Source organism: Rhagoletis pomonella, unplaced genomic scaffold (assembly GCF_013731165.1).
Source record: "Rhagoletis pomonella isolate Grant_MI unplaced genomic scaffold, Rhpom_1.0 Rhpom_scaffold_00002, whole genome shotgun sequence".
Classification (NCBI taxonomy): Eukaryota; Metazoa; Arthropoda; class Insecta; order Diptera; family Tephritidae; genus Rhagoletis; species Rhagoletis pomonella.
In genome coordinates, this window is record NW_023458556.1 from 6784610 (window position 1) to 6799974 (window position 15365).

Genomic DNA, 15365 nt, shown 5'->3' on the forward strand with positions numbered 1-15365 from the left:
ATCATTAAAGTCTATTAAATTTCGTGATTGACTTGGCTGCAGCGCAATTCAAAACAAAAAAAAAAAAAAATCAATGAAAAGCAAATTATTTAATTAAAAAATATAAATTTTGCTTCTTTTAATTTATAGCTCGCCTATTTTCCACATGATTTAATTTTTGCAATATCGTTTTCGCCTTCTACGAGCAGCTGTCATCCATTTACCCCACACACCCCACTCGTCTTTCAACTGCTCGCTTCCCCAAAAAAAAAAGCTGACAATCGAGCGTCCCTGAAAATTTTTATTTATTATGTTCAGTCGTTTGTTTTATGATCTTATGTAAATATGTATGTATGTATTTCTTCACTTTCATTTTCCGTGACTGTGTGCCACCACAGCCTTTCGAAATCAACAGTTTTTCAAAATCTTTCGAAAATTATACATATGTACATCGTTAATTAAATTTAAACTTTTGAAATTATTTTGCTTTTCTCACCGCCTGTTTTGCCACTTTTTAATCTCTGTTTTGATGTTCACAAAAAATATTGTATGATGGTACAAAAATATCCGAGACCTATTTTTTTTATTGAATATAATTTTTTTGCTTTTTTTTAAATTTATTGGCTACGCGTGGTTGTCTGCTGCATTGCTTTCCACAATTTTTTGTGCGCAAAATTGGGTTTATATCTGAGTAAAAAATTCGAAAACAAAGACACAGAAAACTAATTATACCATATGTATGTACCTACATACATATATGTATGTATGTCTGTGTTCATATGGAATTGTGCTAGCTTATGTCGAAAGGCTGGCTTTAGTATAATGCGGCGAATGACTCACTGACGCCGAGCCGTTGAAGTACTTTTGGCATACAAACGTGCACGAAATAGTTCCGAGACTAACAAGTCAACATTTTTATTAAGTTTCATTAAAAAATTCCTTGTCGTTTTAAGGGATAAAGGGAATGCCGCATTATACTAAAGCCAGCTTCTCGGCATAAGCTACTGTTCCATAGGAAATACGTACAGATATGTATGTATGTAATAAATAAATTACAGCTGCTAGCAAAGGTCTGGTATGGAATCAATAGAGCGAGGAGTTGTGGCATTGATGACGAATCGCCAATTGGTCAACCGGTCGAGAGGTCGAGAGGTCGTTACGTACATCAAATTGTGCCAAATCGAATTGAACTGAATTAAATATCGACGCGCATGAAATGAAATGAAGATATCAATTGAAAATTAAAAGCCCCACTAAAATCAATCAAGTCGAGAGGAAATAGAATGTCCAAATAAATAATCAAATACATAGTACATATGTAGTCGCTGCGATCCATAGCGTCAGCGTAGTGTAGTGGGTGCACACGTTACGTTTCCGGGGAGTAGTGGCATGCGGCTTCATTTTACCAGGCAGGCCACAATGTCAGCAAAGACAAGTCGTCGTCGTCATCATCGACGAAAATCAATAATTGCAATTTTATGTTGATTGACTGGCGCCAGCAATTATGATCAATTCATTTAGCGTAAATGGCTGTACGTTCCGAACTAGCGTTGCCAGATACATACATACAAAAGCGTAATACAGCAAGCGGCAGCACTTTTAAACCAACGCCACTTTGGCAACAAAGCAAAGGAAGCAATTAATTTTATACGTAATTTCGTACGCAAATGCAGAAAACAAAAAAACACAAAACTATGAAAGAAACAAAACGAAGCTGCATGTAAAAAAAAATCTTGAAACAAATGTTTGTGTGCTTTCAAATTTACAACAAAATGTTCAAAACTAGAAGTGTAAAATAAATGTTGGCCCCATGACTGGCTGTTCCGCCGGCGAGCTGACTCACAATCAGCCTTGGCGAGGCCATTTGTGTGTGGCGCAGATATGATTTGGGTTAATTGCGGCTTATTGGCTTAAATTGAAATTGTTTGCTGATCAGTGATCATTTACGAATAGAAATAAAAAAAAAAATATATAGAATTAGCACTGATATGCGGATTTCTGAATAAAAAATTACTGCCGTAACAAAAAATATGCTTTATTTTCTGTACGCACTAGCATCGGTGGATTTGATGTTATCTTCTTAAAAGGCCCCTTTAGTACCGCGCCAGATTACCAGCCATGCAATTCACCCATAAATTTAATATGGGGATGGCATTAGCAGTAATCAGTTTACACCTACTAGATTACCATTAACCAGCTTTCAAACTAGAAGCTGTAATAATATGACTAGACTGCAGATGTTTATGCTGAAAACAAATATATTTCTTTTGCTTATAGTTAAGTGGGACATACTTTTAGGCTGCTACTTATGTATATAGGAATATTTTCCCGTACATGTTAAAAGTTGTTTTTTCCAAATATCGAAAAATTTAAAAAACTTTGTATATTAAAATTTATAATTAGAAATAATTTGTATAACAAAAATTTTAAATACGGAATAAATTTTCCGTTTTTTATTTTTAAAACTAGAAGTACGTAGTATTTATTTTTTTAAAAACTAAATTTAATTTATGATGAATTTTATATGGAAATTGACAGAAAATTCAAAATCATTTTTCATTTAAATTGCTGATGAAACCGACTATTAAAATTTAACAAGTTCTTTAAAATAATTCTTAATAATAAATAATTTCTCAAATAATTTTTGAATTAAAAAAATCAGGCAGTAAGTAAGTCTTATCTCAAGTCATTAAATTTGCGACTATGTATAAATTAGTGATTATTTTTGTGACTTGTGACGATTTGGGTATTCAGTAAGAGAATTTCACAAAAAGTGCACCGAATAAGTGGGTAGAAAACAAACAGAGCCAGTCAGCTGATAGCATGTTGCAAATATAGATAAATAACTATGTTTGTATGTCATTTTGCTCGCGCTACTCCAACAGTCCCAATTTCCGAGTCAACAATGCATTAGCGTGCCATTCGAGAGATCCGAGGTTTAGTTACTCAGGCAACGGAATTAATTTTATTTTTTTTTTTTTTTCTTTTTTTCTCTTTTTTTTTAGTTCAATTTTCTTTTATTTTTACTTTTTATTCTTTTAAAAAGAAAAATATTACTTTTGTTTAAAAATTGTTGCTAAACAAATATTTCCTCACTTTATTTAGAGTAAAAGGGAGAGAAATTATCTTTTCCTCCATGTTAATCTTTTTGTGGCTTGCTCAGCTAACCAGCTAACAAATTAGTAACTTTTTTTGAGACCACAGACGGGAGACAGCTTACAGAATACCAAATTCGACTCGATATGAGAAAAGTCTATAGTAGCGATTATAATTTAATTTTATGTTTTTTTTTTTAATTTTTTAGTTATTTATTATCAATTTTTGCTTTTTCTTTTCAGTTTCGGAATGTCAATTTGGCAAAACAGTACGAGAAATTGGCTCCACTTGGTTCGCGGACCTCGGGCCACCATTCGGCGTCATGTACTGCATCAAATGCGAATGTGTAGCGGTAAGTTGATTTATGTGCATATGTACATACTTTTGTATTGTGAACCTAAGAATTTGTTTAATTCAGGAAACACATAGTTAGGAGCTATCAACAAATCGCAAACTGGTGCAAAATGATATTGTAAAAATAAGTTAATAATATTTCCTAGAAAAATTTCCGGGATGCAGTTTTGTAGCGCATTCAATTCTAGTATAATAAATTGCTAGCTTCAAGTGGCATTTTTTTTTGTGTTAGGCATTTTGTTTTGCAATAAAATGTCCGTTCATTCGTTACTTTAGTTGGCACTGGCATGCGTAAGCGACTCACGGATGCGTCAGGGCGTATGAGTAACATTGAGCAGAGTTTCACTAATATTTGTAGTGCATATATGAAGCACATACATACATATGTATATATATGTATGTATGGAATTAGCCACTTGTTTTCTTTTTTTGTTATTTAATTTAGTTTCATATTCGGTTTTTCTTTTGCTAGAAATGAGTGAAAATGTATGACCAATGGCGACATGATTGATACGCATTTTAAAGGTCCTTTCACTGTGAAAAATGTTTGCAAATTGCTGCGACAAGATGTGACATAGTCAGTTGCTAACAAAAACAATAGGAACAACAAACACGAACTGGCGCAGACCAAAAAAAAATTAACAAACTGAAAAGTGTTTTGCAAAGACAGCAACAAGCGGCTGGCGACAGACAGAAAATGTTAAATAGCAAAGCATATCGTGTGCCAAATAAATAAACCAAAAATTGCATGTACGTACATATATATGTATGTAGTATGTACATATGTATGTACATGCAGGAGTGATGTTCACGTTACGTTGCTGCTTACGCGTGGCTAGAAATTTCTTTCTTGGAATTAACTTACAAAAATTTAACTCACTTTTTGTATTTTTTATGTAATGTTTATTATTTTTTTTTTTCTATAAAAGTCTACTAGCTGGTTATATAGCAGACACCATACAAATTCAGATTTCGAACTTAGTATAAAAATTATAAAAATTTTGCCCCAAAGTGCAAATTTCATGTTGGTAAAAAGTCAAGTCGATTTTTGAGAATTTTCTGATCCCAAGAGTTTCCCTTTTTTTTTGCATACAAAGTGTGTTCGTGTGTTTTATATGAGGGAAAGTACCAGCAAAAAAAAAACAAATAAACGGGATTTTATAGTAGCTGAAAACTTCATTATACTAGATTTAAATGGGCTACAAAACTGTATAACAACTTTTTTTCTAAGGATTCTGATTAAAAAGTTTGAAATTTCGGTGAAAATTTGCAAATTTTTTATTTTTTATTTTTGTATAAAGTTTGAAATCTGGATTTACATGGTGTTTCTTGTATAACTAGCTAGACTTTTTTAAAATAATAATAAACCGTAAGTAAACAAAAAACAAATAGCCAAAACTGGTCAAAATATCGCACTCCTATCATTTTGTGCACCACTATACCTATGACCAGCACACAGCGAGGCAAGCATTACATATGTATTGGTGTATGTTGGTGATTCACAAAGTGTCCTTAGAGTCGTATTGTCTTGTTTGTCAAGTATTTAACAGTTAAATAATTGCTTAGAGAATTCGAGACCACAACCAACTATTTTGTAACTGTGTAAAAATTCATAATTTCGCGAAGCGCTTTTAAGTAACCCAATTTTTTATTCAGGCGTTTGCTTGAAAAACCAAACAAGTCAGACAGTTTTTTTTTTTAGAAAATTTGCTTTTCCTATTTAACGAAAAATACACACGCATCGAAATCTTATGCAATCATCGAACACATAAATATGTCAGACTAATGAAAAAGATGCGAAACTCAGACTAGGACGCAGACAACAAAGCGACAGACATTTTATACGGGCACGCAATTTCACTAGAGCACCCACAATCAACAAGCACAACATATGTTGTATGTATGTATATACATATATATGTACATGTGTATATAAGTATGCAAGTATGCACATACATACCCTCAAGGAAAATATTGCTCTTCGTTGCTTATGGAAACAAAACAGAAGTTTTAAATCCTTTAATTCCTTTTCGCAACTGCGTGTACATATGTATGTGTATGTACGTATATTCTCACATTGTTCCACTCCACTTCTTAAGGAAATCTGTACAGCATGCATGGAGCAGTGTTTTCCTTTCTCACAGGGTATGTACTGGGATGTTTATACGAGTACAAGTCATGTGGCATCATATTGCCTACCAACTCGTTATGAATGAAGTCGACACTAAATAAATTGGCTTGCGGCGAAGGTGGCGACGCGACAGTTGGCGGTTGCTGGTTGGCAGCTGACATTTTGTTGGCGGCGACCTCGTTCAAGTTCTGCACAAATAAATTGCTGTCATAAAATCTTCGCTTAATTATTAGGCAAACTGGCCGTCGTCGTACGTGGCCGGCGTTTCAAGTATCCTTTGTAAATACTATAAACATTTATACGCACATGAATATGAAGCAACGTGATAATTGCTGCTGATGTTCACATAAAATTTGGCTGCAAGCACGCAAAAGTGTTCAACGTTTAATGATCATTTACATATGTACATGGCACACGATCTGCAAAGGTGACACAACTCAAAATTACACATTCTTCAGAAATTGCGAAAAACTAATCATATGGGCAAGCAAGACTTTACCTTAGGTTTTTTCAACAAATTACACCAAAAATTTGCTTCAGCTTTTGCTGAAAGCTATATAAAAGCTCTGTGCACATTTCTAGTGCATAATTTCAAAAATGCCAAATTTTGAGTTGTGTCACTTTTGAAGATCGTATGCGATATGTATGTACATATGAATGCAGAAAATGTTTAAGTGACGGTTTACTTTTTTGATAAGCGATAAACAAGAGAACGCATTCACCTCACTCGATGCCAGATAAAACCAATAATTCACAGCTATAACAAAAGTACATTGCCATGAAAAAACGGCTCTCTGCATGAAATCTAGAGCAAATTAAATCTGCAATATTTGCATGTGCACACCCCAACTTTGTAAAGAAACCATTAAAATAATATGTAAGCATGACAACAATAAAAAAGGAGTCACCAACGCGTGAATTTACCAATTCTTCTTTTTTTGTTAATTGCTGCAGTCACACTCCCTACCTTAATTCGCTTATTTCACAGAAAAAAAAAAATTTAATTGTAAAACGCGCAGTTGTAAAGCAAAAAATGTCTGTTGTGTTGAAATGGAAACACGCCAGCACCTCGCCAAGCGCCATGATCCGAGTTGGGAAGCTGTTGTTAGGCGCCAGCGGGCAGTAATAAATTTTTTATTTTTATTTTTGCTTTGTTTTGTTTTTTTTTTTTTAACAACTTAGCTTGTTTCGTTGGCACGATTGCAAGCGCGAACGCGTGCGCATGCGCACACGCCTAAACTGACCTGACAACATGCTATGCAGCAACAACAACAATTGCCACAACAACAATATATATTCAACGAGAAAAAGCTGTGAATTGTGAACAAATTAAAAAATTTAAGCGCAACGAATTCGAGGTGGAGAATTTGTCAACCGCAAATTGGTAGCAAAAAATGTTTAAAAGTTAATTAGCGCAAATATTATGAACAGTGTGAATTGGAATTATATTGTAAATGTATGCATAGATACATACTTGAATACATTTATGGTTATGTACTTATCTACATAAAGTATGTAAATAACTATTTGTAAAAAATAAATTTACATATTTTGTATGAATTTTCAAAAATATTTTATATTTGAATTCACCTTTTGCGTATTTAAGAGCTGTTTGACGTAAGATTATACTACATACATACATACAAACATATGTGTTACCAATAAACACTCAAGCACACCCACACACGCTTTTAAAATCATGTATTGTATGTATGTATTTAGTGCTATTTTTTAACATACTTAACCACAAAATTAAGGCATTAAAGTCAACGTTAAAATTAATTAACATTAATTTATGCTATGCTCGTAGCAACAGCAAATAGAAACAAAAAAAAAAAAACAATAAAACAGAGGAAAATTTAGGTACGTGTGCTCACACATACATACATACGAAATTACACTGTGTAACAGTGAAACGGACTCAAAAACTCTCTGAAACATGTTTTAATTCTATTCACTCCAAATAGTTCTTAATCGAATGAATGAATGATTTTATTTTTTCCCCGCTGGGTGGCGCTGTAGGCCTGGTATTTAAAAAATACATAGTCTCCAGCAGAAAAATTTATATAAGTCTTACGCTGCTACTGGCGTCTTTTTTTCAAACCAAAAATAATCACCCGATGTACTTAAGGAATGTGGTAAATAGATACCGTCACTTGTCTCAATCATGTTTGTCGTTTCCTATGAACAATTAACTATGTAGAAGTTGAAATTGTCGCCTTGTAATAAATGTCGTATTTTTAGAAGTTTTACATTGATTCTAATAAAATTTTGGCGTTCGTTTCGGAATTCTTACAAATTTTTCGACTTATTTTCTAAATGTACATATGTATGTATTGAATGAGATATGAGCGAGAGACTTAAAAGACACTGTAGAGAAAATTTCATGTCTTGGAATGACACGAAAAACGCAAAAAAAAACGTAAACATAATTTTGGGCCATAGACTATCAATTTGTGGGCCGAATTCTTGTTCTGTGAAAACGTGAAGTGAAAACATTTGCCATCACTTCACACATAAAATTACGATTCTGTTTTTAAACGAAAATAAATTTATAATATTCTAAAAATAGAAAGTGGGAAAAAGCAACAACTGTTTACCCGGAGAACTTATGTAGCTCAGTGAGAAAGACCACTGGCTTTGACAGCCGAAGTTGCGAGTTCAAATCCTAGTGATCTCAATGAAGAATACCGAAATTCGTAAGTTTACACCAAGTAGTTGTACACCAGTGTGCTACTTGAGTATAACTTGTACGTTTGTAAATTATTGTTATTTTTCCAAAACATTTGTATAAAAACAGCCTCAAGCTCAATAAATTTGTTGAAAATAAATTTATTTGTCAAAAATTTAAGTTTTTTTCACAAAGTTTTGTGTGAAATACATATGTATGTATGAGCAGCAAAGAACGTTACTCATACGCCATGTAGTATGTATGAGTAGGTGGGTTCTTTTTAAATTTTTCCCGTTAAAGTTTCTATAGTGAATCCCAATCCCACCTATCCCGATGTTTTGCTAATTTGTACCGCGGTTCATGTGGATCCCGATAGCTATCACTAAGTAAAATACAAATTGCTTTCAAATTAATTTTTAATAAGCAATATAATCTCTCTCGAATATTCTACTTTCGTCATACCGAAAGATCTGGCATCTACCGGCTCTATTCCGTTTCCCTTGCTGTTCGATTTCGTCTGAATAAAATGCAACAAGTGATTTCATACCAAGTTTTTCTAAACTTTCATAAATTGCAGGTTTTATCGGGAAAGGATGTTTGCCCTGCCCTGCTCGCAAATTTTTAAAGACCTTCCCGACTTGGTCCATTATGGTCCTTTCGATTTCAGTACCGCGAATAAGCTGATCAAAAAGTTGGCAGAAAATTTGTATGCACAGTTTTGAAAATTTTTGATCAGCCGTAGACTTGTACTCGGTCACATAAGAATTTCGTGCAATTTTCTTGATTTTGTTAAACAGTGTTATTAATCTGCCGATAATAAAATGCAGAACAAATTAGAAATAAAAGCAGCAATGCGAAGAGGAATACTAGCAGTGGAAGCAACCTAAAATCCAACCAAAACATAACTAAAGAGCAATAAAAAAGGCTTAGGCAATTAAGATCTCCTTTTGCAAAAGTATTTACTCCAATTTTCCATTTCACGCTATTATTGCTAGTAGCAATACGATCAAAAATGATCACTAACAGCAATGACACTGGCAGCTACTATATAATCGAATAGCATACAATGCAACATGCAGCAGCATTAAAAAAATTAAAATTAGAAATGCAAAAATTAGAATTTGAAAAGATATATGTATAGCTTTAGAAAATAATATGAGGTTAAAGCGAAATTGATTTACAAAGTAACGAAGTAAAACAAAATATGTCCGGGACTTATGGAATTTTCCGGAAAATGGTAAATGGCAAGCAAATACCTTCAATTATTCAAGTTTTTCTTAAACCAATCTTTGAAAAAGCTAGAAAAAATCGCATTACATATTATGTTTCCGTTGAAAAAACTTTTAAATAATTTTATGCATATTTTTTGAGCTTAAACTATTCTGTCAGCTGAGGGAGGTTTCTTCAAAAAATCCTTTAAGAAACTATTTTTACTCCATTTTGGAGGTATTTTAAAATCGGTCCAGTCACGTCACGTAAATCTTAATGTTTTTCCAAAATATTTTGGGGGAAGCCTTCAAATATAATAAATTTTCTAGTCTCTGCGGGAAAACTGCAACTTTTTTTGGTGATGCAGTCTAATGCAAATATATATGTATGCACCAATATTTATTTATTCATATATATGTATATAAATACATATTTACATACATAAACGGCAATGAACAGCCACCGGCATAACCTGTTGCTGCGTACAGGCGGGAGCACTCTTCAATGCGGCTGCTAGCTTCTACAACTTGACCGTGGTGCATAGATGCATACCTACATATGTACAGTGGCGGATCCAGCGGGGAGATTTTGGGGGTAAAACTACGTGTCCGTCAGTGGCGGACTAACGTTTTTTTTAATCAGTCTAATATACATACATACATATGTCTAATCTCTAATCTGTATTTAAATTCGAGTGAGCAGAGCGGAAGAAAGTGCGAAAGGCCCCAGCAAAAAAAATTATCAAAAACCAACAGCAATTTGTAGCCACTTCAAACGTGCACATTAATAATATACTAAAATTTATTGGTTTCTAAAAACTCTGAAAATTTTTATGAACATTTTTTTTTTATATTTGTTGAATTTTTGTGAGTTTGGCCCGAAGTTTTCAATTTTGACTTAAATGGCGTATGTTATAAAAGAAAATATATTTTTATAAGAAATTAATGAACAAATTTAACATTTAAATATAGAACCTATGTACATTCGTTAATAAATTCAAATTAAAAGATTTGAGTTTTTTCAATGGAATTAAATATGCCAGCGCGGGGAATTTCGCCGAAAAAATGAGTTGGCATCCCTGATACATTCATATGTATATGTACATGTATAGATGCACTAACAGCATCATAAACTTTTTAGCACAGCGGGGTATTTCGACTCAAGAATAACTAAAAAAAAAAACTACGAATCAAATTATGATAACAGCAAAAGGGTTAAAGTGCCGACAAAAGCTATTCAACTGCATATATGTACATATGTATGTATGTATATGAATGTATCTAAATAAGTGTGTCATGTATGTAAAAATGAAAAAATGTTTACAAATGTCGCCTGGCGCTTGTTGGCGCCACCATAAAGGCCACAATTTACAACAAGTTGGCGATGCTGTAGCGCAGTGGGACATGTTGCATCAAAATATACATACATACATACCCTGTGGGGAAAATCTCTAGTTCTGAACTGGTGCGCTTCTAGTACATTTAGACCCAGTACTGGTTCGCGATAAATCTCTTTTGCATACAAGCAACTGGCGAATTTAACATGGCGATGTCCTAGGAAGTGTCAATTGCCCCCCGCCGCATCCCTTTTTCGATAGTTCCGAACTAGTTCTAAATTCTATAGTTCCGAACCAGTTTTAAAATCGCCAGACGAAAGAAAAAAGTATTATGATTTTTCAGTCTTTTCGGTTCTTCCGTGTGCGATTTTACATTATTTTCAAAGAAACGTTTTTTTTTCAATTTGAAATTAAATTTGTTTGAATGATTGTAAGAAATGTACGTTTACATACCTTTGGCTGTAGCTGACTTTGCAGAGGTGCTCGCTGTTATTTGTTACATTCCAGTTGGCCCCAAGATGTTAGTATGTTAATACAAAGTTTTGTTTTGTATTACCAAACTATGAAATAGCATCTGCGAAGTGCAGAATGAAAGAGCATTTGAACGAAAAAGCCGCCAAACACATATCTATGTAAAGTAAACAAGCCCCCCGCTGCATCCCTTTTTCGATAGTTTCGGACTAGTTCTAAATTCGACAGATAAGATCTAGTTCGTTCTGCGTCCCTTTTTCTATAATTCCGAACCAGTTCTAAATTCGTCACTTTAGATATAGATTTCTAATGAAAAAAGAGAAATAAAATAGTTTTTTAAGAGACCCACATTTCGCTGATTTTGAACTGGTGGGGATCTACTTACTATCGGACTGGTTCGTTTTTGGCGATAAAGATCTTGTACGGAACTAGAAATTTTATGCACCAGTCCGCGGTTTCCCTGCAGGGTATGTTTACTCGTAAATTAATCGTTTTACAGCAGTAGCTCGATCTCTGAACGCTTTTATTAGTTTGCCACATTTCTTTTGCAAATATGTATGTAAATAATTCATTCATTTGGGTTCTTTGTTTTTTTTTTTTTAGGTACCGAAAAAACGTCGCATCGTTGTACGCGTACAGTGCAAGAACATTAAACACGAATGTCCGCCGACTTTATGCAGTGATCCAATTCAATTACCCGGTAAATGTTGTAAAACATGCCCAGGCGATAAAAATGGTAAGTGCCAGATTTTTTATTTCCTTACATACATACAGTACATATGTATGTACATATATGTAGATTCAGCAAGTATTAAAAATAGCAAGGACAATGAAAGTGACTGTCACGAGAAATTCCAATTTTATGAGTATGTAGGTAGAGGTATTAAAACTATGCATATTTTTTAACCTCAAAATTTTTTAAAACCGTTTCATAAGAGCCTGTCTAATAAGCAGATATGTACGTATATATACTATTTAGTACTGCGTTTCGGCAGTTTTTATTTTAAAGTATCGATAATTTAATCGATATCGATGCTGATATCAATCACAGCGAAGATGACAGTAACAAAAGCAATAGCCAAAAAATCTCAAACATCAACATAAATAAAGGCAACAATACCGATTATATGTGTAAAGTAAGAATAACGGTTTGCATTGCGATTAAAATAACGATATCAGTAGCAATCAGTATTGCCAGGTTTTATTTGCAAAAAACTGTGAATTTCCGAGAGAAAACCTGTATTTTAAACAAAAAAAACTGTAATCATCAAAAAAGAAGAGTTTGAAAAAATCTAAATTTTTTAATTTTATTGAACATAAATAACAAAAGACAATTATTTTAAAATGAAATACCACAAACCTTTTAAATTATAATTACGGAACAAAAATAGACTCTCTAATGAAATGTGAAGTTCCTTTGTTAATTTTTTTTGAGCATTTGATTCGATACCTCAAATTAAGTACCTCCTGAATAATTTTGGAAATAAGTTTTTAGTTCTTAAAATACCAGAGAGCTGGATTTTCTCGTTTATTTGTTGTTTTATTCAAATTGATTTGGGAAAATACTCTTTCTACATTCGCTGTGGGCACTGGAATTCAAAGGACAGCTGAAAACATTTGTTTCATATGGGGAAAGGCGTCTTCTTCATAGGCCCCTTTTTATCTAAAAAGTTGACTCACAAAAAAAAAACCAGACGAGAAATTTTAAGTTATTCGTTCAAATCGGTAATTTCGAGAAAACCATAATACATATGTACTAGGAGGTAATTTAAACACTTGTAAGCTTGTCTAAAAAACTGTAATTTACAGTTAAAACTATGAATCTAACAACACTGGTAGCAATACTGTTGACTATCAGACTAAATGTAACTAAAAGATAAACTACTTACTACATAACGGTAATGATAAATTCAACAATATATGCACATAACGCTACCAATACTGATAGCGAGAAAAACGAAAGACAAATACGAACATGCCTTCCCTTGGCGAACCGAAAACTATTTGGCAATCAAAAAATAAGGAAAATGTATAAACTTTTCTTTGGGTGGCATTGCGTTACGCGCGGTGTTTTTTTTTTTTTTTTTGGCACTCGTTAGTATTCAGTGGCCTTGACGGATTTCCAATTCCACATTCACTTGTCGCATAAACTGTCGCTGACGTAAAATGAATCACTGAGAATGCGGTGCGCGGGTGAAAAAATCGTTTTGTCTGGCAGCAAATAAATGAATAATAATTTGGGACGACAGCAGAGTAATCGCAAACAATTTGATTAACACGCGCTCGCGACGACGAAAGAAACACTTGTTGTCTTTTTATAGCTTTCTTTTCCTTAGCCTTTGTCGATTTTGGTTTGTTCTTGTTGTTGTCGTCTGATTCGATTTATTATTTAAGTGATCTAAGTAAGTGTATTGTCGCAAGTCAATATTTTGACATTCTCAATTGGAAACGCGCTTTCATCTACATCTCGGACTTCATGTGGTATGTGGTATATATGTAGGTGTTTCCATGATGTGGTATGTGACATTCGTGCGACTTTAGAGTTAAATAAATCATACGAAAACGGAAGTCACTCACAAAAAAATTGCCGCTGTGTAGGTGCGCTCGGATTAGTGTTGTAAAAAAAATCGATGAAAAGTAGTTCATAGCGGGGGTGACAAAAACAGCAAAACTCTGCGAATCCTGAGAAGTTTTCCTTTCTTAAAGATTCTTTAAATAAAGTCAAATTACGTATCATAACAACCAATTCATTTTCAATCAGAAGCAATTCGTGTCGGTTTAATTTTGAATGAAAATATGATAACGGGCGTGACATATCGAACGTGACAGATTTTCCTCCCATAAATTATTTTTACTAGTAATACGTATTTTCACTATAGAAAATTTGCCAAATTTAAGACACAAAAATCGTTAATGTGCATTGTATAAAGCGGCAAAACTTTTATATAAAGGAATATATGGCAATTATGTTGGCCTAACGTCATCAGTAGCATCGGAACGAATGTACAGTAAAGCAGCTTTAATATTAAACAAAAAGAGATTGCAACTAAAACCTTAAAATGTTGGCATGCTATGTTTCTTAAATAAAAATAATTGTTTAGTTTCTTAAATCGGTCTTTCATTATTCAGGTAGATCTGTATGGTCTTTAAAAAACTATATCTAATGCAATTGGGGCGTATTCATAGTCAAAATTAAGTTGGTACTGGTAAAGTTAGTTGTACCTTTTTGACATAATTTCGGATGGCTTATCTGTCAATAAAGTTACAATCAACTTTAAGTACCAACTTAATTTTGACTATGAGTACACCCCAATTAAATAGATTTTTATCTTTTTCAAAATAAGCAACTGTCGATAGACTATCGATAGTTTACAAAAAAAATATCGCCCACTATCGATAGTCCGCCGATCGATTTGCCATCACTATCAACAAGCCAGCGACTAATAAATTGCATTGCCCATTGTTGTTTGCTGTAATTGGTGTGTGTGTGTGTGTGTGTCTCTTCTTGTTTCAAGTTATTTTATTATTTAAACAAATCAATCGTTTTTTCTCAAAACTGCGTTAGTCTTTTTCTTTCCAAAGCGATTGTCAAATGCGCTCCCAGCAACTGTGCGCACATTTGTTGTCTGGTAGAAAAACAAAAACACGCCGTATACTGAGGAAATGGAAAATTTATGGGTTATTTTAAAAGCTTTCAGGCTATAGAAAATAAATTTTCTAAGGAGAAATACTTATGTATAATTTTCGAAATATATACAAATTTCAATCAAGTGGCTTGTATTCTAATTACAGCTTAATTTACATACACATTTTTAATAGTTTTTTAAGGTCCTATTTAGTATCTTTTAAGTGGGATTTCGTAAACATTCCACAAATTTGATCTCAGATACCGAACTTAAAAGCCAAACCTTACAAAATTTGAAGTTTAACTAACAGCATCTTTACAACAGCTCACTAAGCATTTGCTATACAATACGAAAAAGTTGTTTGCTTCACCTGTAAAATTTAAAATTTTGCCAAAAAGGACTTTTTGCATTGGAGGTGACGATAAATGTATGTATGTATGAATGTGTGTAAACATACAAAATTATATCTGTGGACATTTGACAAAACAACTT

The 15365-nt window shown here is 33.3% G+C and overlaps 1 protein-coding gene across 1 annotated transcript in view; it reads left to right on the forward strand.

The window, feature by feature from the left end:
* LOC118732959 (dorsal-ventral patterning protein Sog) overlaps positions 1-15365 on the forward strand; it is a 97804-nt gene that overhangs the window by 55561 nt on the left and 26878 nt on the right. The window contains exons 2-3 of the mRNA XM_036462090.1: positions 3318-3427; positions 11851-11983. Of these exons, the coding sequence (XP_036317983.1) occupies positions 3318-3427; positions 11851-11983 (243 nt within the window). The remainder of the gene's footprint in view (positions 1-3317; positions 3428-11850; positions 11984-15365) is intronic.